This window comes from Hypomesus nipponensis, chromosome 25 (assembly GCF_054491055.1).
Source record: "Hypomesus nipponensis isolate SF chromosome 25, ASM5449105v1, whole genome shotgun sequence".
NCBI lineage: Eukaryota > Metazoa > Chordata > Actinopteri > Osmeriformes > Osmeridae > Hypomesus > Hypomesus nipponensis.
The window spans coordinates 2,100,001-2,122,500 of NC_140385.1; the positions used below are offsets into that span (position 1 = coordinate 2,100,001).

Sequence of the window (22,500 nt, forward strand, 5' to 3'; positions counted from 1 at the left end):
TCCTCCTTTCTAATATCCTAGAGACAGAGTAACTAGATTAAATACGCTTATCGCTTTCCTGTTATGTAACGTCGACAGAGAGCACTGTGTGTTTGTGTGTGTTTCTTTCGTGACTCAATGCAATCTGCAAAAGTGCTCCCAGATATTAATCCTGTAGAACAGACAGACTAGCGTGTTCGAATAACTTGTGTACATGTGTATGTGTGTGTGTGTTTCTGTGTTTGTGAGTGTGTATTTGTGTGTGTGAGTTTGTGAATTATAGTATTACAGTGTGTTAAAGTGTGTGGATTATTCATGAACGGAAACTGTATTGTGTCTATGTGTGTGAGAGTCTCTGTGTGTGTGTGTGTGTGTGTGGGGGTAGAGACAGTGATGTAAAGCCAGGTAATGCACGTTTATAAATCAAACTCACTCAGGAAAATTAGAAGCTTTAAGCGTCTCTGAGACGCTCACAAGCACACACACAGACATCTCGCAGTTCATCAATCCGTTTGCCAGACACTTTCAGAGACTTCCGTGGAGAAAAAGGAAAGAGTGAGAGAAAGGTCAGCTTGAATGGAGGGAAATAAATGAGAAAAGAAACACAAAAAGGATGGAGAGATGGAGGAGAGAAGGATGGAGGGATGGAGGAGAGAAGGATGGAGGGATGGAGGAGAGAAGGATGGAGGGATGGAGGAGAGAAGGATGGAGGGATGGAGGAGAGAAGGATGGAGGGATGGAGGAGAGAAGGATGGAGGGATGGAGGAGAGAAGGATGGAGGGATAAAGGAGAGAAGGATGGAGAGATGGAGGAGAGAAGGATGGAGAGATGGAGGAGAGAAGGATGGAGAGATGGAGGAGAGAAGGATGGAGAGATGGAGGAGAGAAGGATGGAGGGATGGAGGAGAGAAGGATGGAGAGATGGAGGAGAGAAGGATGGAGGGATAAAGGAGAGAAGGATGGAGAGATGGAGGAGAGAAGGATGGAGGGATGGAGGAGAGAAGGAAAGTTTCAGTCCAAGCTTTTCATTACAGTAATGCAAAGTATCAACCAATCAACATGTCACTATGTCAGTCACTTCCTGAAAGAGAACAATGGATGTCAAACTCTATTTATAACTTTGAAGGTCGTAACTTTATTTATAACTTAAAGTCTGCTGCTTGCTTAGGCTATTCAACAATACAGTCTACAGATTTAAGTGTGTGTGTGTGTGTGTGTGTGTCCATGTGTGTGTGTAATGTACTACCCTGATGAAAAGGAAACCAATCTCTAATAGTGGAAACAAAGTCTAAAATTGAAATAGATCTCAGTAGAACTCATTCTAATACACTTTAAGTTATACCAATATGTGTATGTAGTTCAGTGCACACTGTATGTATTATGTAATGATGTGTTATATCATTATATTATGCACAATATACTGTTTAATACAGAAGGGTTGATGACAAACACAGCAAAGAAAAAAGAAATAGAATTCAATTTGACACATGATGTGTTTGTTAGAGTTAGTGCAATACGTGTCACTGTGGGAAACGCAATCTGTGATGTTCAAGATAACATCCATGATTCATGACTATGAACAGTGTGTGTGTGTGTGTGTGTGTGTAAATGATGTGTAAGCTATAGAGTGTGCACAGCTAGGGGATATGACACGTGTGTGTTGAATGTGGTGAGATGTGTGTTTCCTGAACCATTACTGTACATTACTCACACTGTATTTCCCTCCCTCCCTCCCTCCCTCCCTCCCTCCCTCCCTCCCTCCCTCCCTCCCTCCCTCCCTCCCTCCCTCCCTCCCTCCCTCCCTCCCTCCCTCTCCCCCCTCCCTCCCTCCCTCCCTCCCTCCCTCCCTCCCTCCCTCCCTCCCTCCCTCCCTCCCTCCCTCCCTCCCTCCCTCCCTCCCTCCCTCCCTCCCTCCCTCCCTCCCTCCCTCCCTCCCTCCAGGAAGATCATTGAGGTGAAGATTATTGATGATGAGGAGTATGAGAAGAACAAGAGTTTTACCATCCAGCTGGGGGAACCAGTTCTCCTGGAGACAGGCCAGAGGCATGGTGTGTGAGTGTGTGTGTGTGTGTGTGTGTGTGTGTGTGTGTGAGAGAGTGTGTGTGTGTGTGTGAGAGTGTGTGTGTGTGTGTTTTGCCTATCAAGGTTGATAGCCAAAGAAAACACTTTTCCCCCCAGAGAAGGATAGAGATAAAGGACAGAGATAAAGGACAGAGATCTCACCTTCAGCCTTATTTCTGTCCTTTTCCTTTTAATGATCAGTTCTGTCTTCATTCATCCTTAATTATAACACACACACCCACACACACACAGACACACACACAGTCACACACTCACACACACACACAATCACACACTCACACACAGGTCCATATGTCTCTGTGTCAGAACACGTTCTCCTGCCCTCCAGACACGTTCCATTTACATGGAAAATAATTGGGTTCTTCGCCGCTATCGCTAGCTAGCGTTAGCTTGCGGCTCTGGGGTGTGATTCATTTACTTAGAGAATAATTGGGTTTTTCTGCGCTATCGCTAACTAGCTCGATGCTCTCGAGGCGCTAGAGAGATAACAGCATGTCAGATTTTAATTATGTAGCAACAATGCTAGCCTCGGTTAGCAAACAGACGCTAGTGTGTACACGCACACACACACAGACACACACACACACACACAGACATACACAAACACACACACACAGACAAGTATATACATATTTAGCTTGAAACCACAGCCCTGATGAAGATTGACTGTTACTCATGGTCATGTAGAGAGAGAGAGAGAGAGAGATAGAGAGAGGGAGAGAGAGGGAGGCGGGGGAGAGAGAGAGAGATAGAGAGAGGGAGAGAGAGGGAGGCGGGGTAGGGAGAGGGAGGCAGGGGAGAGAGACAGAGATAGAGAGGGAGGGGGAGACATAGAGAGAGGGAGAGAGGGAGACAGTGAGGGGAACTACCACTAACTGATCAGCCTCTTCCTCCTCCCCGGTTGGCTGCCCTGACCTGTCCGTCTGCTGGTCTCCTAGGAGACTCCAATGAGAACAAGCTGCAGGTGGGAGCGGGGGAGGAGGACGTGGCCAAGATGGGCTGTCCCTCTCTAGGGGACAACACCAGGCTGGAGGTGGTCATCGAGGAGTCGTACGAGTTCAAGGTACCAGGGAGTGTGTTTGGGACGGGCTGTGTGTGTGTCAATTCAGAGTCAGGTGGCTGAGAGGTTAGGGAATTGGGCTAGTAATCCGAAGGTTGCTGGTTCGATTCCCGTCCGTGGAAATGACGTTGTGTCCTTGGGCAAGGCACTTCACCCTACTTGCCTCGGAGGAATGTCCTTGTACTCACTGTAAGTGGCTCTGGATAAGAGCGTCTGCTAAATGTCTAGATGTGTGTGTGTGTGTGTGTGTGTTTGTGGGTGGGGGGGGGGGGGTTGGCTAGGAGTGTAGTGTTTGAAGGTGTGTGTGTGTGTGTGTGTTTGTCTGACAGGATTGTATTGTAACTTGTGTTTGTGTCATGCCTTGTGTGTATTTGTTCATTGATTTTGTTTTTGTGTGTATGTGTGTGTACGTGCATATGTGTGTGTGGGTGTATGTTTGTGTGTGTGTGTGTGTGTGCAGTGTGTCGTGGATCAGATTTTGAGGAGAAGATTTGAGCAGGTTCTCTCTCTTATAGTCTCTCTCTCTAATGTGTGTGTGTGCATGTCTGACAACTGGACTATGACTTCCTAACACTGTTTCCTTTCTCTGTGTGTGCGTGTGGTAACTCCTGTGTGTGGTAACTCCTGCGTGTGGTAACTCCTGTGTGTGGTAACTCCTGCGTGTGGTAACTCCTGTGTGTGGTAACTCCTGTGTGTGGTAACTCCTGCGTGTGGTAACTCCTGTGTGTGGTAACTCCTGTGTGTGGTAACTCCTGCGTGTGGTAACTCCTGCGTGTGGTAACTCCTGCGTGTGGTAACTCCTGCGTGTGGTAACTCCTGCGTGTGGTAACTCCTGTGTGTGGTAACTCCTGCGTGTGGTAACTCCTGTGTGTGGTAACTCCTGCGTGTGGTAACTCCTGTGTGTGGTAACTCCTGTGTGTGGTAACTCCTGCGTGTGGTAACTCCTGCGTGTGGTAACTCCTGCGTGTGGTAACTCCTGTGTGTGGTAACTCCTGTGTGTGGTAACTCCTGTGTGTGGTAACTCCTGTGTGTGGTAACTCCTGTGTGTGGTAACTCCTGTGTGTGGTAACTCCTGCGTGTGGTAACTCCTGCGTGTGGTAACTCCTGCGTGTGGTAACTCCTGCGTGTGGTATAACCCCGATGCTGTGAAAGGATCTGAAACTCATCACTGTTCTTTCTGCTGCCAGATGGTTTGAGCTGCATGTGGCTAGTTAAGTCAACTAACTCTCCTGTTCCTGTCATGGGGTGTGTGTGATGGTGTGTGTGTGTGTGTGTGTGATGGTGTGTGTGTGTGTGTAGAACACAGTAGATAAGCTCATTAAGAAGACCAACCTAGCCCTGGTGGTGGGCAGCAGCAGCTGGAGGGAGCAGTTTGTCAGTGCTGTCACGGTCAGCGCAGGTACACACACACACACACATCATCATCGCACACACACACATCATCACACCCTCCCCCTCACCCCTCCCCTCCCCCCCCCCCAGGTGACGATGACGAGGAGGAGAGCGGCGAGGAGCGTCTTCCCTCCTGCTTCGACTACATCATGCACTTCCTCACCGTGTTCTGGAAGGTTCTGTTTGCCTTCGTCCCTCCCACGGAGTACTGGAACGGCTGGGCCTGCTTCCTGGTGTCCATCTGCCTCATCGGGGCGCTGACCGCCCTCACCGGAGACCTGGCCTCTCACTTCGGCTGCACCGTGGGGCTCAAGGACTCCGTGACCGCCGTGGTGTTCGTCGCCCTGGGGACCTCCGTGCCTGGTAGGAGGAGGGGGGGGTGGAGGGGAGGAGGGGGGAGGGGGGGCAGAAGGGGGGGGGGGTGGAGGGGAGGGGTGAAGGGGGGGTGGGGTGAAGGGGTGGTGGGGTGGAGGGGGGGTGGGGTGGAGGGGGGGTGGGGTGGAGGGGGGGTGTGTCTTTATATTGTGTTTGTCTGAAAGAAACACCTGGGTTCTCCTCATTTTCTGAGTATGATGTGGCTGTGCGTGCCTTGGTACCCAGGTGTGTGTGTGTGTGTTGCTGTTAGTGTGGAGTCACTGAGGTGTGGATTATGGCTTCCATTTGGGACAAGGTGTGTGTGTGTTTGTGTCTCTGGGTGTTTTATGAGTTTTCCATCATAAATTGTTTCTCACGTTTTCTGTCTGTATCCCCTCCTTCCATCACCTGCTTCCTCTCTCTTCCCCCTCCTCTCACTCTCCTCCCTCTCCCCTCCCCTCCTCCCTCTCCCCTCTTCTCCTCCCCTCCCCTCCTCTCCTCTCCTTCCTCTCTCCTCCCTCCCTCTACCCTCCCCTCCTCCCTCTCCTCCCTCCCTCTACCCTCCCCTCCTCCCTCTTCCTTCCTCTCCCCTCCTCCCCTCCCCTCCCCTCCCCTCCCCTCCCCTCCCCCTCCCCTCCCCTCCCCTCCCCTCCCTTCCCCTCCTCTCCTCCCTCTCCTCCCCTCTCCTTCCTCTCTCCTCCCTCTCCTCTCCTCTCCTTCCCTCCTCTCCTGTCCTTCCTCTCTCCTCCCTCCCTCCCTCTCCCCTCCTCTCCTCTCCTCCCCTCCTCTCCCCTCCCCTCCCCTCCCCTCCCCTCCCCTCCCCTCCCCTCCCCTCCCCTCCCCCTCCCCTCCCCTCCCCTCCCCTCCCCTCCCCTCCCCTCCTCTTCCCTCGTTCTCAGACACCTTCGCCAGCAAGGTTGCCGCCATCCAGGACCAGTACGCCGACGCCTCCATCGGCAACGTAACCGGTAGCAACGCTGTCAACGTCTTCCTGGGTATCGGCGTGGCGTGGTCCATCGCTGCCGTCTACTGGAGGTCAAAGGGCAAGCCGTTCCTGGTGGACCCCGGCTCGCTGGCCTTCTCCGTCACGCTCTTCACCATCATGGCGTGCTTGTGCGTGTGCACGCTGCTGTACCGGCGACGCCCGGGCGTGGCCGGGGGGGAGCTGGGGGGGCCGAGGGCCGTCAAGATGGCCACCTCGCTGGTGTTCGTCTCCATGTGGCTCCTCTACATCATCCTGGCCTCCCTGGAGGCCTACTGCCACATCCCCGGCTTCTAGAGAGGAGGGGGGGAGAGAGGGAGAGGAGAGGAGAGGGGGAGAGAGAGGGAGAGGAGAGGAGAGGGGGAGAGAGAGGGAGAGGAGAGGGGGAGAGAGAGGGAGAGGAGAGGAGAGGGGGAGAGAGAGGGAGAGGAGAGGAGAGGGGGAGAGAGGGAGAGGAGAGGAGGGGGGAGAGGGAGAGGAGAGGAGGGGGGAGAGAGGGAGAGGAGAGGAGGGGGGAGAGGGAGAGGAGAGGGGGGAGAGGGAGAGGAGAGGAGAGGAGGGGGGAGAGAGGGAGAGGAGAGGAGGGGGGAGAGAGGAGAGGAGAGGAGAGAAGGGGGAGAGAGGGAGAGGAGAGGAGAGGAGGGGGAGAGAGGGAGAGGAGAGGAGGGGGAGAGAGGAGAGGAGAGGAGGGGGGAGGGAGACAGGAGAGCTTTTAGAGAGAATAGAAGAGAAGAGGACGTGAAAGATGGATGAAGAGGACAGGAATCCTAGCAACCAGGAGGGGGGAGGGGGGAAGGGGGAGGGGGGAGGAATGACCATGAAGGCTGAGAACTGAGTAGGGTGCAGAACATTTAAGGATTTAGAGAGAGAGAAAGTATAGAAGACTATGTAAATAATAAGTTACACCCTCCCCCCCTTCTCCACCCCTGTCATGGTAACGGACCCCTTCACTCTTGTTACCATGGCAAATGAAGATATTCCCCCCCACCTGTTACAGTAACATTTTCGGTTTATCAACGCCTCCCCCCTTCTGCCTCTCTGCTCACAGAGAGCCTTATCTGAGCTCAATCTCCTCTTATTATTGACCTATTTTCCATCCCTCCATCCCTCTCCTCCATCCCTCTCCTCCATCACTCCATCTTTCTTGCCTTATTCTTGTTCTGGGAAATTCTGTGATCAAATTCTTCATGCCCTATCCTTCATCCATCCCTCATCCATCCATCCCTCAATCTCTCCCTCAGCCATCCATCCCTCATTCATCCATCCCTCCATCCTTCACCCTCCTCAGCATTTGTAAAGAAACTACTATCTGACCCAGGATTTAGACCCCACCCCTTTGCTCCTATTGAGCCAATCCCAAGCCTTCTTTGACTCCTTTTTGTACTCTGATTGGTGACCTGCGTTGCTGTTCTAGATGTGTTGTTGTTGCTGTGCGTGTAGTGACGGAGTGAAGGACGACTGTTGACCTGAAGCTGAGGAAACGCTCGCTCGGCCGGATGCCAGGGTCAGAGGGGTCAGAGGGGTCGTCGCGGCGACGGTAAAGGAGCGCGACGCGCTCGTGGACTAACGATGCCGTAACGTCCTGACCGCTTTGACCCCGCCGTGACCGGACGCCGTGACCGGACGCCGTGACCGGACGCCGTGACCGGACGCCGTGACCGGACGCCGTGACCTGACGCCGACCCCGGTGAAGCTGGGCTACGGGCAAAGCGTCCGGTCAGCGACTGAAGCACACGGGAGTGTGGACCAAACTCATTTGAATGCTACGAAAGGAAGAATTAGAAGTCAGCGATGATGATGATGTTTTTAAACTGTGTGCAGTATTGTATTTAAGAGACTATTTGGTGTTTAAGATACGTTCTGGATGTGAAGTTTTAAAGGTCGGACACCTTAGGCTCCCATGGGAAGGTCAAGGGTCAAGTTTCAAGGGTCTAGAACCCTGAACTCTGACCAATGGGATGACAACTTTGCTGTCACCATGATTACCGGCTGTGTGTTCTAGAACAGGTCTAGATTCTAGTGCATGTGTGGTTTGCTCCAGTCCAGACCAGACCAGTCCAAACCAGTCCAGTCCACTAAATCCCAGTCCAAACCAGTACAGACCAGTCTAGACCAGACAAACTAAAACCAGTCCAGTCTTCAACATATTGTTCAGGAAGGAAGAAGAGAGGTAGGGAAGAGGAGGGGAGGAGAGTAAGGAAGAGGAGGACATTTAAGAGAATCAAAAAGAGGAGAGAGGGAGCAGGTGATGGAAAGAAGGGATGAGAGAAAGGTCGAGTGTGTGTGTGTGTGTGTGTGTGTGAGTGTGTGTGTGTGTGTGAGTGTGTGTGAGTGTCTATATAAAGTTCTGGAGGCGTTCCAGAAGAGGATGCACAAGGTATTTATAGAGCCCCCTGTTGCTTAGCGACAATCTTCCACAGCTATTGTCTTCCTGTTTGGTGTGTGTTTCTGTCTGTCAGTGTGTGAGTGTGTGTGTGTTTTTCTATCCCTGTGTGGTGTGTGTGGGGGTATATATGAGTGTGTGCATTAGTGTGTGTGTGTCTAATAGATGTCAGTGTTGGAGTGCTACCCAGGGTTCTGATCCAAGAGTCGTCCACCCCTTGAACCAGACAGGACACACACACACACACGTATAGACACACACAATCACTCACAGGACGACTGGACTGGGCTAGGTTGGACTGAACCATAGACAGTATGACCTCCACTCCCCCCTATCACTGTTTTAACTTTAGTGTGTGTGTGTGATAGAGAAGTTCTCAGCCCTTATCAGCACTTTCAAATCTCTGTCTGAGTGTGTGTGTGTGTGTGTGTGTGTGTGTGCATGCAGTCTATTGATTAGGGTGTTTCCTGTTCTATTGTCTTGTCTGTCTTTCACACACACACACACACACTCTCCTTTCTCACACACACACACACACACTCTCCTTTCTCTCACACACACACTCTCACAGACCCTTGTATAGAGTCGTTATCATAACATACAGTCTTCTGAGGGATGACGATTCACTAAGTGCTTTTGATATCAACGTTCCTTCCTCCTCCTCCCCCTCGTCCCCCTCGTACCTGAGATGTTCTACTGAGATGACTGTCTGTCATTCTGGTGTGTTACGTGTGTGTGTGTGTGTTTGTGTGGAAGGGGGTGCTGGGTGGGGGGGGCTGAGAAACAGTGAGAGATCATGTGTGTGTGTGTGTGTGTGTCCGAGAGGGTACGGAGGGGGTTAAGAAAGTGTGTGTGTGTGTGTGTGTTCATCCTATCATACATGGGAGTCACTGCAGGGCTCATTCTGGCTAACTGTGTTGGAATCATCGTAGGGAACATAAACATACGTTATTTTTAAGAAACTAAATATAACTGTTTACCGAGACCAAACCTTTTATTCAATTAAACCTCAAACCTGGACTCCTGTGTGTCTGTGTCTTTGTGTATGTGTGTGTGTTTGTGTGTGTGTGTGTAATGGAAATGTAAGTGTGCACACCTACTATACTTTAATGGAAGCGCTTGACATCAAACAGAGTGACAGCTGTTATTCCCACGGCAACCGCCGGAAACCATGGTAGCGTGACACTCCTCCATCGGAAAGGAACGAAGAGATGAAGGGAATAGACAACAGTCTCAGAGGAGAGAGAGAGAGAGAGAGAGAGAGAGAGAGAGAGAGAGAGAGGGAGGGAAAGAGAGAGAGAGGGAGAGAGAGAGAGAGGGAGGGAGAGAGATAGAGAGAGAGAGAGAGAGAGAGAGAGAGAGAGAGAGGGAAAGAGAGAGAGAGAGAGAGAGAGGGAGAGAGAGAGAGAGAGAGGGAGGGAAAGAGAGAGAGAGGGAGGGAAAGAGAGAGAGAGGGAGAGAGAGAGAGAGAGAGAGGGAGAGAGAGAGAGGGAGGGAAAGAGAGAGAGAGGGAGAGAGAGATAGGGAAGAAGGTAAGTATTTTGTGGAAAGATGACAGGAAAGTTGATAGAAAACGTAGAAAGAGATGAAAAGAGAAGGAAAGAGAGAGAGACAGAACCAAAGAAGGGCAGATAAGACTAATTAGAACAGAAAGAAAAGGTTGGGACAACAGACACACTTCCTGTGGGGACAGGAAATGACACGCTCCATGACACAGCCTGTCCTGGTACCAGAGGCCCATGACACCTGTGGAACTAGTAAACAACAAACAAACACACAATGAATAAACAAGTGTAAACATGCCTCTTCCTGTCACACCTGGAGAGAAAGAGGGAGGGATGATTATCTAGTGATAACATGCTTCTGAGGGAGAGTGGTTCTTAGAGAGAGGGATGAAAGGAGAGAGAGAAATGAGAGATAGAGATGGGTAAATGAGAGAAAGAGAGAAAAGTTAAGTTAGAGAGACAGGAAAAGAGGGATAGAGAGAGGATAGTGAGAGGGGGGAGGATAGAGAGAGGGGGGAGGATAGAGAGAGGGGGGAGGATAGAGAGAGGATAGAGAGAGGGGGGAGGATAGAGAGGGGGGAGGATAGAGAGAGGGGGGAGGATAGAGAGGGGGGAGGATAGAGAGAGGGGGGAGGATAGAGAGAGGGGGGAGGATAGAGAGAGGGGGGAGGATAGAGAGAGGGGGGAGGATAGAGAGAGGATAGAGAGAGGGGGGAGGATAGAGAGGGGGAGGATAGAGAGAGGGGGGAGGATAGAGAGAGGGGGGAGGATAGAGAGAGGATAGAGAGAGGGGGGAGGATAGAGAGAGGGGGGAGGATAGAGAGAGGATAGAGAGAGGGGGGAGGATAGAGAGAGGATAGAGAGAGGGGAGGATAGAGAGAGGGGGAGGATAGAGAGAGGGGGGAGGATAGAGAGAGGGGGGAGGATAGAGAGAGGGGGGAGGATGGAGAGAGGGGGGAGGATAGAGAGAGGGGGGAGGATAGAGAGAGGGGGGAGGATAGAGAGAGGGGGGAGGATAGAGAGAGGATAGAGAGAGGGGGGAGGATAGAGAGAGGGGGGAGGATAGAGAGAGGGGGGAGGATAGAGAGAGGGGGGAGGATAGAGAGAGGATAGAGAGAGGGGGAGGATAGAGAGAGGATAGAGAGAGGGGGGAGGATAGAGAGAGGGGGGAGGATAGAGAGAGGGGGGAGGATAGAGAGAGGATAGAGAGAGGGGGGAGGATAGAGAGAGGGGGGAGGATAGAGAGAGGGGGGAGGATAGAGAGAGGATAGAGAGAGGGGGGAGGATAGAGAGAGGATAGAGAGAGGGGGAGGATAGAGAGAGGGGGGAGGATAGAGAGAGGGGGGAGGATAGAGAGAGGATAGAGAGAGGGGGGAGGATAGAGAGAGGGGGAAGGATAGAGAGAGGGGGGAGGATAGAGAGAGGGGGGAGGATAGAGAGGGGGGAGGATAGAGAGAGGGGAGGATAGAGAGAGGGGGGAGGATAGAGAGAGGGGGGAGGGATAAAGAGAGAAGAGGGGGATGAATGGGAAGTATAAATCTCTAGTCTGCATCATAAGCTGCTCAGTGGTGTCATTAAAGCAGATGTAGCAGTGTGTGTGTGTGTGTGTGTGTGTGTGTGTGTGTGTGTGTGTGTGTGTGTGTGTGTGTGTGAAAGAGTCAGAAAGGGTGTGTGAGTAATAATGGGAGAAAGAGGGAGAGAAAGATCCAGGAGTATAAGACACACACACACACGCACACACATGCTCTCTCCCTCTCTCACACACACATAGTAGTATCTGAGAAGTATTGGTGTTAGGGTGAGGTCACTCTCTCCCTCTCTCACACACACATAGTAGTATCTGAGAAGTATTGGTGTTAGGGTGAGGTCACTCTCTCCCTCTCTCACACACACATAGTAGTATCTGAGAAGTATTGGTGTTAGGGTGAGGTCACTCTCTCCCTCTCTCACACACACATAGTAGTATCTGAGAAGTATTGGTGTTAGGGTGAGGTCACTCTCTCTCACACACACACACACACACACACACACACACACACACACACACACACACACACACACACACACACACACACACACACACACACACACACACATGCTCTCTCCCTCTCTCACACACACACTGGTGCCTGAGATGACCTGGGCGGATACTGTTGTGTAGCCATTCTCACTTCCTCCTGTAATCTTACACAACTTCCTGTCAGAACAACTTGACAGGACACATGAACAAGCACATACTTTCTCTGAAACACACTCTCTCTCTGAAACACACATTCTCTGAAACACACACTCTCTGAAACACATATTCTCTCTCTGAAACAGTCTCTCTCTCAAAAAAACTCTCTCTCTGAAACACACTCTCTCTCTCTGAAACACACTCTCTCTGAAACACATTCTCTGAAACACACTCTCTCTCTCTGAAACACACTCTCTCTCTGAAACACATTCTCTGAAACACACTCTCTCTCTCTGAAACACACTCTCTCTCTGAAACACATTCACTGAAACACACACTCTCTCTGAAACAAACTCTGAAATACACAAAACTGTAACTAGCTGTCTGTAGACAAAAGTTCAGTATTTATTGAATTACAGTCAAATGGCTGTGCCGTGTTATATTATTATCATTGATATTTTCCTCCTAATGGTCATGTTTATAATCCCTTTAATTAGCAGGTAAACCGAACACTACAGAGACAATTACAGTGTCAAGCAAACCAGAGAAACATCCCTCCCTCCCTCCCTCCCTCCCTCCCTCCCTCCCTCCCTCCCTCCCTCCCTCCCTCCCTCCCTCCCTCCCTCCCTCCCTCCCTCCCTCCCTCCCTCCCTCCCTCCCTCCCTCCCTCCCTCTACACTTTGGTGTCTCCCTCTCTCTGAGAATCTGAGAAGTGATGGAGGAATGGAGTCTAAGAAGACATGACAGCCAGCAGCCTGGGAGCCAGCCTGAGGGAAGGAGAGAGAGAAAGAGAGAGAGAGAGAGAGAAAGACAGAGAGAGAGAGAGAGAGAGAGAGAGAGAGAGAGAGAGAGAGAGAGAGAGAGAGAGAGAGAGAGAGAGAGAGAGAGAGAGAGAGAGAGAGAGAGAGAGAGAGAGAGAGAGAGAGAGAGAGAGAGAGAGAGAGAGAGAGAGAGAGAGAGAGAGAGAGAGAGAGAGAGAGACTGTCTAACATGTGGAGATTAGGCTAGCCCTTAAGGCTACACTGATTTCACCCCCAGGCCTGAGTCTTATGGATGGGAAACTTGCTACCAGCGTTAGCATACTGACCTCACATTCTCTGTCAAACACACACACACACACACACACACACTCTCTCTCACACACACTCACACACACACACACACACACTCTCTCTCACACTCACTCACACACACACACACACACACTCATGTCCATGGACTAACTGGACAAGCTAAACCAAACAGCGGGCTAGTTACCTAACCTGCCCGACTAACTAACTAACTGGTTTAATTATTTATAGTGGTCGTCAATTTAGATTCAGATCAAGCATTTCAAAATCGTACGAATTTACAGGAGATACGAGTGCAACATTATTTTAAATACTTTTTCTTGAGAAGAGTTGTGGGGGCTGTGGGGGAGGAGATAGGGACCCAAGCTAAAACACATCATGGACTGATATTCATAAGGTTACCGGGGCAACCCCAACCACGTAAAATATAAACAACCGTTTGGAGCAACACCCACCATCCCCGTGGCAACAGAATTAAATAAATCAACATGTTAAACATCATAGTAAAAAAAAAACGAAAAAAAAAAAAGTTTATGCAAATTCACTTTTAAATTAAAACAAAAAAAATTGTTTCAAATGAAAATCGAACGAGGACTGTGAACAGCGAAGAAGATGACGATGAAGAGTGTCTACAAGCGAACCACAGACACATCCTCCTCGGCAACAGTAGTCAGGAGAGATGAAGGTGAAAGACAGCCTTCATCTCCATGGCAACACGCCGTCTTGAAGGAACAGTCTGAAAAGCTTTTAGGATCAAAGTACCATTTTGGTTTGGTGTCAGACATTGACGCACCACATTATTTAATCTCGGAGAGAGGAAAGAGAGAGAGAGAGAGAGAAAGAGAGAGAGAGAGGAGAGAGGAGAGAGGAGAGAGAGAGAGAGAGAGAGAGAGAGAGAGAGAGAGAGAGAGAGAGAGAGAGGAGTGGAGAAGTGGAGAAAAGAGGGGCACACACACACTGTCTAACACACAAACACACACAACAGTAGAGGAGGGATTACAGAGCAAAGAACAGATGGCCCTTCTAACCCCGCCTCCCCTCTGGGGCAGGATTTTGATTGGCCAAACAGAAGTCATAGGTCAGAAACTCTAATTCAAACTTGTCTGTGTGTCTAATATTGTGAAACATTCAAAACCCCTGGAAACACACACAAATACACACACTCACACACACACACACACAAATACACACACACACACACACACACACACACAGGGGACTGTGAAACTCAGATTCCTCTTTCATTCTCTCACTCCATCCATTCATACCATCATCCATCCCCCTCTCTCCTGAAAGAAAGTTTGGTGACATTAATCTGCACCTGGTTCAATCTAACCCCACCTCCAATACAAAGCTGCTTACCAACTCCTGATAGATCAGCACCACCTAGTGGCCAGACCTGGTTACTACACTACTAGCATGTCACCATCTAGTGGCCAGACCTGGTTACTGTGTCTTGAAGAAGACTGATGGAAAAGAAATTTGATGAACAGACAAATCAACAATTAAAGCTAATATGAAATCCCCCCAAATAAGTAAAAACAAATGTGTTAAGGAGGTATAACAAAAAAAAGCAATTAGGTAAAATCAGTCCATTAAGTAAATACCCGCGATTCCCATAGCATATACATTAAATTACATCATCGACAGCTCAGCCTCAGATAGGACAGGAGTAGAGGAAGAGGAGGAGTCCACCAATGAGGCTCTGCTATTGTCCAAGCTCCGGTTCCAAGTGCTCCTATTGGCCGTCGAGGCGAAAGTGGGCGTCGAGCAATTCGAGGGCGGGCCCGAGCCAGGGCTGTTGTGATTGGATGAGGAGAAGAGGGCATCGCTACGGAGACCCTTGCTCTCGAGTTCCGCCTGCAGGTATTGGCAGATCTCTTCCGGTAGTCTCTCTAGCTCCGCCTCCAAATCCTTCTCCAGACGAGACTGCAACTACAGAGAGAAGAGAAACTGTGTGGCCAATACATGTTTTAGTGTGTGTGTGTGTGTGTGTGTGTGTGTGTGTGAGTGTGTGTGTCTCACCAGAGGTTAGTGTGCACAGTACATGTGTTAGTGTGTGTGTGTGTGTGTGTGTGAGTGTGTGTGTCTCACCAGGGGTTAGTGTGCACAGTACATGTGTTAGTGTGTGTGTGTTAGTGTGTGTGAGTCTCACCAGGGGTTAGTGTGCACAGTACATGTGTTAGTGTGTGTGTGAGTGTGTGTGTGTTAGTGCGTGTGTGAGTGTGTGTGTGAGTCTCACCAGGGGTTAGTGTGCACAGTACATGTGTTAGTGTGTGTGTGAGTGTGTGTGTGTTAGTGTGTGTGTGAGTGTGTGAGTCTCACCAGGGGTTAGTGTGCACAGTACATGTGTTAGTGTGTGTGTGTTAGTGTGTGTGTTAGTGTGTGTGTTAGTGTGTGTGTTAGTGTGTGTGTGTTAGTGTGTGTGAGTTAGTGTGTGTGTGAGTCTCACCAGGGGCTGCTCCTCATCTATGTGCTGCAGGATCTCTCTCTGGCGAAGCAGCAGCTTCTCCTGTCTCTTACACTGAGCACCATCCAACTGAGGAGGGAGGAGGGGGAGAGGGGGAGAGGGTTTGAGACTACGTCGTCTGTATGTATGTGTGTCTGTGTGTGTGTGTGTGTGTTTGTGGCCTTTAAACTCACCCCGCGGATTAGACTGACTGAGTCTTGGATATGCTTCCTGTTGATCTCATTAGACTCCCTGCAGAGATAGAGAGAGAGGGAGGGGGAAAAAGAGAGAGAGAGAGACAGAGACACAGAGAGAGAGAGACAGAGAGAGAGAGAGAGAGAGGAGGGAGGAGGAGGGAGGGATATGTTTGAATTCTGAGCCCTTCTAGCATGAACTTCCAAGAAGTTTGGGGTAGGTCATATGATTGAAAGGAAGTAGGTAATGTGACAGACAGGAAGTGGGTCATGTGACAGACAGGAAGTGGGTCTTACGACTCTGCCTTCTCCCGGTCTCTGGTCTTGGCTTCGCTGATGCTGTTTTGCCTCTTACGGTCTAGAATCTTCTGCAGCTCCTTCTTCTCTCTGGGAACACACACACACACGGAATGAGCATACAGGCCTAGACAAGCTTTAGATGAGGACCTGGTCATGTGATATGATGTGTATGTAGAAGGTCATGTGATATGATGTGTATGGAGAAGGTCATGTGATATGATGTGTATGGAGAAGGTCATGTGATATGATGTGTATGGAGAAGGTCATGTGAGGAGGGTGTTACTTGTCACAGATCTCTCTCAGCTTCTTCAGCTGGGAAGCCTGACAGTCATGAGCCGTCCCCTTCAGCTTCTGGTACGCCTGACACACACACACACACACACACACACACACAAACACAGATGAGTGTGTGTTATGAGAGTGTGTGTGTACCTCCCCCAGGTGTGTGTGTGTGTGTACCTCTCGCAGGTGTGCGTGTCTCCTCTCTCTCTCCAGAGTGTGCTGCTGCTGTCGTAGCTGCAGGAGCTCCTTCAGTTGCCACTGTCTGAGCTGTACAGTCTGCTGCTGCACCTCCTGCTCCAGCAGAGACAGCTGCTGCTGCATCTCCTCCTGGGGCTCGCTGGCCACACACACACACACACACACAGACAGGTCAATATACACACACACACAGATCAATAACACACACATTAACAATAAACACATTAAACATACTAGATGTATGTAAAAAGCCCTCCCTCCCTCCCTCCCTCCCTCCCTCCCTCCCTCCCTCCCTCCCCTCCCTCCCTCCCTCCCTCCCTCCCTCCCTCCCTCCCTCCCTCCCTCCCTCCCTCCTCCCTCCCTCCCTCCCTCCCTCCCTCCCTCCCTCCCTCCCTCCCTCCCTCCCTCCCTCCCTCCCTCCCTCCCTCCCTCCCTCCCTCCCTCCCTCCCTCCCTCCCTCCCTCCCTCCCTCCCTCCCTCCCCTCCCTCCCTACTTCTTCTTCATGCTCAGTTTGAGGCTCTTCTCCATCTTGCTGCGTCGTCTCTGCGTGTCAGACTGGAGCTGGTGACACCGAGTCCTCTGCTCCTTACCCAGAGACCACACCTGCGCACACACACACACACACACACACACACACACACACACGATGAGAGGTGATATCTTTAAGACAGAGAGAGGTGTATGTGTGTGTGTGTGTGTGGTCTCTCGCTCCACCTTCTTCAGGTGTTTCTTTCTCAGCTCCTTGAAGTCCTTTTCCTGCTTCTTCAACAGCTTCTGATACGACTTCTGCTGCTGGAGCTCTGCTACAGTGAGAACATGGAGGTCTGAGGAGGGGGAGGGGGGAGGGAGGGAGGGAGGGAGGGGGAGAAAGGGAGGGGAGGGGAGGGAGAGGGGGAAAAGGGAGGGAGGGAGGGAGGGAAGGTCATAACAAAGGTCATTCCTCCAGCCACTGGGGGCGATAGTGAGCTCAGGTGAGTGTTGAAGCACAGGTTGGAGATGAGGAAGCGCAGTGCTAAATGTGACCTGGTCTTACCTGCCAGCACTGTGGATATGAGGTCCTCTTTCTGGCCTGGAACACAAACGCACACAGGCAAACACACACACACGCACACGAGTGGAAACACACACTGTCAATGAACACTGAGGCTGAAAAGTTCACACACGACACAGAAGCTTTGATGGATTTGACAAATCCAGACAATTAGACACATATGAGTGTGTGTGTGAGTGTGTGTGTCTACCTGGCGGAGGTGAGTTCATGTTGTCGTAGATGTCGTTGAGGGGCGGGGGGACGAGGATGGGGGAGGACATCCGGGCAGGATCCTCCACCTCCCCCTCCCTCAACCCCACCTTGGGCTGGTTAGGGACCCTCTGGAGGGGGAGGGAGGGAGGGAGGGAGGGAGGGAGGGAGGGAGGGAGGGAGGGAGGGAGGGAGGGAGGGAGGGAGGGAGGGAGGGAGGGAGGGAGGGAGGGAGGGAGGGAGGGAGGGAGGGAGGGAGGGAGGGGGAGAGGGAGGGGGAGAGGAAGGAATTATAAAACAAAATAGGTAGATCACCATTTATACATTCATGCTCACACACACACAGACACACACAGACGGACACACACCTCGCTGTTGTCCTCCATAAGGGCAGACAGCTGTCGGTCTCGCAGGTCCACATGCTTTGTAGGGTTTGTCAGCTTTTCAGCATACTCTGAAACAAAGGGGGGTTGTGGGTAATGTAGTGAAATCGTTTTTGTTCTCAAATATGTTGTTGTAAGGGGGCTTGGTTTCTGCAGCCCTGGGGTGTTGTGGGTAATGTAGTCCCACCCTGGTGCTCGTTGGGGATGTAGTCCTGAGCCTCTGCGTACACCAGCACAGACGCCAGCAGCAGCGGCTGGTTCAGCTCGTTCTTCAGACAGATGTAGCGGTAACCTAGGAGACCAAGACACACACACACACACGTAAACTACAACCTACTGTAGTACATTCCAGTAGATCTTAAGTTGAGATTCCTCATGGTTCAGATGTCTGTGATTATACAATGGATCCCTGAATGTATACAGAGGATCTGTGTATGGTCCCTGTATGTCGTGTGAGTATATGATGATGTCATGTACTGGTCTCCAGGGGACTGACCGGGTCGGATAGCAGACACCGGCAGGATCCGGTGACCTATGAACTTTCCATTCTCCTCAAACACAGCGATCCTCAGAGAGGCCAGGGTTGGCAGCACTATCTACACACACACACACACACGCACACACATAATGATACGTTTCATTATACACAAAGTGCAAAGTAAATATTTCTGATTGTGTGTGTAGTGTGTGTGTGTGTGTTTGTACAGAGTGTGTGTGTGTGTGTTTTGTCACCTTGTTAAAGACAAACATGTCGTCGTCCCAGACTGGGTCTAGTGAGTTCCCATTGGACGGCCGCGTTCGATACTTCCTCTTTGTGTCGGCAGGAAGTCCAAATATGTCCACTTCCACGTACACGCCCACTTTCTTATCAGTCAGGAACTGCCCTGACACCACCTGGGGAGAGGGGGGAACACTCACCCTCACTACACACACTATGTACACTGGAAACAAGACACACACACATAGACACTACACACACACACATAGCTATCTGTACACACCATACACACACACACACCTTGATCTTGACGGTGTTGGCCACAATGCCGTCCACTATGTTCTCGGTGAAGGGGTCAAAGTGCTTGTCTGTCCGCCTCATGAACTCTGGCTTCAGCAGGAAACCACAGCGCCCGTTATACTCAAACACACCCATGTTCAACTGCATGGGCAGGTCTGGAGGGGAGAGGAGGGACAGAGGACAGGGGAGAGGGGCAGAGGAGTGGAGAGAGGGAGGAGAGAGGGGAGAGGAAGAGGGGAGAGGGGAGAGGGGGAGGAGGGAGGGGTACAAGTTCAGTAAGTGAGGATGAAGGAGAAAATATGACAGGAAAGGAGGGGCGGAAAGTTGAAAGAGAGAGAAAGAGGGAGAGAGAGAGAGAGAGACAGACCTACCGAGGGTCTGGAAGTTGAGCGCCACCATCTGGCAGCCTACGTTCCAGAAGAGCTGAGGCATGTAGTTAGAGGAGTCCACCCTGGTGCCCTTAGGGTAGATACGGCTCAGCTGCAGCTTGTTGTACCTGCACACTCAGGTAAGGAGGAATACACTGGTGCACACACACACTCCTCACACACTAACACACACTCCTCACACACTAACACACACTCCACACACACACACTCCACACACACACACACACTCTCCTCAGACACACACACACTCTCCACACACACACACACTCTCCTCAGACACACACACACTCTCCTCAGACACACACACACTCTCCACACACACACACACTCTCACTCTCCTCAGACACACACACACTCTCCACACACACACACACACTCTCCACACACACACACACTCTCCTCAGACACACACACACTCTCCACACACACACACACTCTCCTCAGACACACACACACTCTCCTCAGACACACACACACTCTCCACACACACACACACTCTCCTCAGACACACAGTATTCAAGGATACTCCACAAACTCAATGGGGGAGCTTTTTAAGGTGTCCATGCCTTTGGTTTCCACAAAGGAAGACATCTCAAAATACTTATCCCTCTCTGAGGAGAGAGAGAGAGGGGGATGAGGAGAGGTGGAGATTAAGAGAGAGAGAACAGGTGAGGCTGTGTGAACTTGATCTGAACACACACACCTGCATGTGTGTGTGTGTGTGTGTGAGAGTGACGAAGTGCGTGTGTGTGTGTGTCCCTTACTGGAGGCTACTTCAAAGGTCTTGAACTTGACAGGTTCTATGTAGTTGACCAGGGTGGACATCTCCTCTGTAGCCATCACCTCACTGCTGGCTGTACCCTGGGGAGGGGTGGGGGTTGTAGTTCATTAATCAATCAAGCACTTCCTCCTCCAGCCTGCGGGGGCGATAAGGAGCATACCTCGTCAGAGTTTGGTTTCTTCAGCTCGGTTACAGGTTCATCTTCTTCATCCTCTTCGCTCTCTCCATCTCCTCCTGCACACACACACACACACAGTTAAGAAGATCTGTGTATCAGCCTCAACACGCCATCCCCCCAACCAGGAAGTGAACCCACCAATCGACTTGCGGGGTTCGCATTCCTTGACCAGCCCCTCAGGCAGCTTCTCCTCCCCATTGGACAGCGTCTGCCCCGCCTCCCCGTCCGTCAAAGGGCAATCTGAAGCATGAGCCTACATGTTAGTGTGTGTGTGTAGGTGTGTGTGAGAGACTGTGTGTGTATATGTGTGACACTATGAGTGCGTGTGTGTGAGAGTGCGTGCGTGCCGTTGCTAGGCGACGCCTGCTCCAGGGGGTCCGTGTGGCGGCGGATGCTGCCCCCGCTGGTCGGGCGGTGGTGGTGCTTCTTCTTGTTCTTGATCAAGATTTTCCCCAGAAGCTCCTGGGGGGACGGTAAGGGCTGGCCTGGGATCAGCTAGGAGACAGACACAGTGGAACAGACAGGCAGGGTTAGGGTTAAGGGCTGGCCTGGGATCAGCTAGGAGACAGACACAGTGGAACAGACAGACAGGGTTAGGGTTAAGGGCTGGCCTGGGATCAGCTAGGAGACAGACACAGTGGAACAGACAGGCAGGGTTAGGGTTAAGGGCTGGCCTGGGATCAGCTAGGAGACAGACACAGTGGAACAGACAGACAGGGTTAGGGTTAAGGGCTGGCCTGGGATCAGCTAGGAGACAGACACAGTGGAACAGACAGGCAGGGTTAGGGTTAAGGGCTGGCCTGGGATCAGCTAGGAGACAGACACAGTGGAACAGACAGGCAGGGTTAGGGTTAAGGGCTGGCCTGGGATCAGCTAGGAGACAGACACAGTGGAACAGACAGACAGGGTTAGGGTTAAGGGCTGGCCTGGGATCAGACCTACCGGGTATTTTTCCAGAGGGTCGATGAGGAGGGCGTCTCCAAAGATGGTCTGACAGTACTCAGCCATCTTGGCCTGCTGCTTAGCTCTGAGGGAGAGAGGAACGTGTGTGTGTGAACCAATGTGTTGTGTGTGTGTGTGTGTGTATAGTGTGTGTGTTGTGTGTAGTGGGTGCGCGTGTAGTGTGTGTGACTCACGAGTCGACGTGGTTCTCGAAGGACAGGATGAGGGGGTACTGGGAGGTCTTGAAGGCACTCTCAGCTATGGCCTCTATCACCTCCTGGAGGGAGGGAGGGAGGGAGGGAGGGAGGGAGGGAGGGAGGGAGGGAGGGAGGGAGGGAGGGAGGGAGGGAGGGAGGGAGGGAGGGAGGGAGGGAGGGAGGGAGGGAGGGAGGGAGGGAGGGAGGGAGGGAGGGAGGGAGGGAGGGAGGGAGGGAGGAATAGTGGGAGGGAGGGGAGGGGAGGGGAGGGAGGGACAGGAAGAGTGAGTCTGAGTTTCACCGACACTAACACACTGCACCAGGAAGTAAAGACAGGAAGTCAGGTGACAGAGACAAGAAGTGCCACGCTCACCTTGAAGGGTATCTCGGTGGTCATGGTGAATCCGTGAGTTATGATTGGCTCCTCGTCCTGGGGGCGGCCCTTCCAGCAGTCCAGCTCAATGCAGCGACATCCTGTCAGCAGAACCTGCCGGTACATCTCCACCGACGACAACCCTGTTAGCTGACCCACTGGATCACACACACACACACAGTCAGGTAGGTGTGTGTGTGTGTACCTGTCAGGTAGGTGTGTGTGTGTGTACCTGTCAGGTGTGTGTGTGCCTGTCAGGTAGGTGTGTGTGTGTGTACTTGTCAGGTAGGTGTGTGTGTGTGTACCTGTCAGGTGTGTGTGTGTGTGTGTGTGTGCCTGTCAGGTAGGTGTGTGTGTGTGTACTTGTCAGGTGTGTGTGTGTGTGTGTGCCTGTCAGGTAGGTGTGTGTGTGTGTACTTGTCAGGTAGGTGTGTGTGTGTGTACCTGTCAGGTGTGTGTGTGTGTACCTGTCAGGTAGGTGTTGTGGGAGGAGTTGATGAAGTAGTGAGCCAGCGGCTGGTTCATATCGTCTATGATGTCCAGTCTCTCTGGGGGGACGATGGTGTTCTCCTCCCCCCCCAGGAATCTGCTGA

The 22,500-nt window shown here is 51.5% G+C and overlaps 2 protein-coding genes across 4 annotated transcripts in view; one reads left to right on the forward strand and one right to left on the reverse strand.

Annotated features, from left to right (window-relative positions):
• Window positions 1-6,145, forward strand: part of LOC146221699 (sodium/calcium exchanger 1-like) — a 19,770-nt gene extending 13,625 nt beyond the window's left edge. The window contains exons 8-13 of one of the 3 annotated variants that reach the window (XM_084691155.1): window positions 1,920-1,998; window positions 2,782-2,833; window positions 3,008-3,123; window positions 4,420-4,519; window positions 4,603-4,875; window positions 5,766-6,145. In XM_084691155.1, coding sequence (XP_084547281.1) covers window positions 1,920-1,998; window positions 2,782-2,833; window positions 3,008-3,123; window positions 4,420-4,519; window positions 4,603-4,875; window positions 5,766-6,145 — 1,000 coding nt within the window. Of the gene's footprint in view, window positions 1-1,919; window positions 2,027-2,781; window positions 2,834-2,998; window positions 3,124-4,419; window positions 4,520-4,602; window positions 4,876-5,765 lie in introns of all 3 variants that reach the window. The other 2 variants (XM_084691154.1, XM_084691156.1) reach the window with 2 other exon arrangements.
• Window positions 6,146-12,584: 6,439 nt separating this feature from the next.
• Window positions 12,585-22,500, reverse strand: part of plcb3 (phospholipase C, beta 3 (phosphatidylinositol-specific)) — a 27,941-nt gene continuing 18,025 nt past the window's right edge. Inside the window, exons 10-34 of the mRNA XM_084691468.1 lie at window positions 22,375-22,500; window positions 21,908-22,065; window positions 21,532-21,614; window positions 21,338-21,422; window positions 20,743-20,890; window positions 20,534-20,635; window positions 20,378-20,451; window positions 20,201-20,297; window positions 19,963-20,047; window positions 19,419-19,543; window positions 19,048-19,202; window positions 18,762-18,923; window positions 18,526-18,625; window positions 18,217-18,321; window positions 18,015-18,100; window positions 17,648-17,777; window positions 17,440-17,475; window positions 17,121-17,230; window positions 16,900-17,009; window positions 16,385-16,544; window positions 16,209-16,285; window positions 15,923-16,012; window positions 15,626-15,683; window positions 15,435-15,521; window positions 12,585-14,917 (exon numbers count right to left, since the gene is read on the reverse strand). The exon at window positions 22,375-22,500 is cut by the window's right edge and continues 21 nt beyond it. Of these exons, the coding sequence (XP_084547594.1) occupies window positions 14,618-14,917; window positions 15,435-15,521; window positions 15,626-15,683; window positions 15,923-16,012; window positions 16,209-16,285; window positions 16,385-16,544; window positions 16,900-17,009; window positions 17,121-17,230; window positions 17,440-17,475; window positions 17,648-17,777; window positions 18,015-18,100; window positions 18,217-18,321; window positions 18,526-18,625; window positions 18,762-18,923; window positions 19,048-19,202; window positions 19,419-19,543; window positions 19,963-20,047; window positions 20,201-20,297; window positions 20,378-20,451; window positions 20,534-20,635; window positions 20,743-20,890; window positions 21,338-21,422; window positions 21,532-21,614; window positions 21,908-22,065; window positions 22,375-22,500 (2,849 nt within the window). The 3' untranslated portion in view covers window positions 12,585-14,617. The remainder of the gene's footprint in view (window positions 14,918-15,434; window positions 15,522-15,625; window positions 15,684-15,922; window positions 16,013-16,208; window positions 16,286-16,384; window positions 16,545-16,899; window positions 17,010-17,120; window positions 17,231-17,439; window positions 17,476-17,647; window positions 17,778-18,014; window positions 18,101-18,216; window positions 18,322-18,525; window positions 18,626-18,761; window positions 18,924-19,047; window positions 19,203-19,418; window positions 19,544-19,962; window positions 20,048-20,200; window positions 20,298-20,377; window positions 20,452-20,533; window positions 20,636-20,742; window positions 20,891-21,337; window positions 21,423-21,531; window positions 21,615-21,907; window positions 22,066-22,374) is intronic.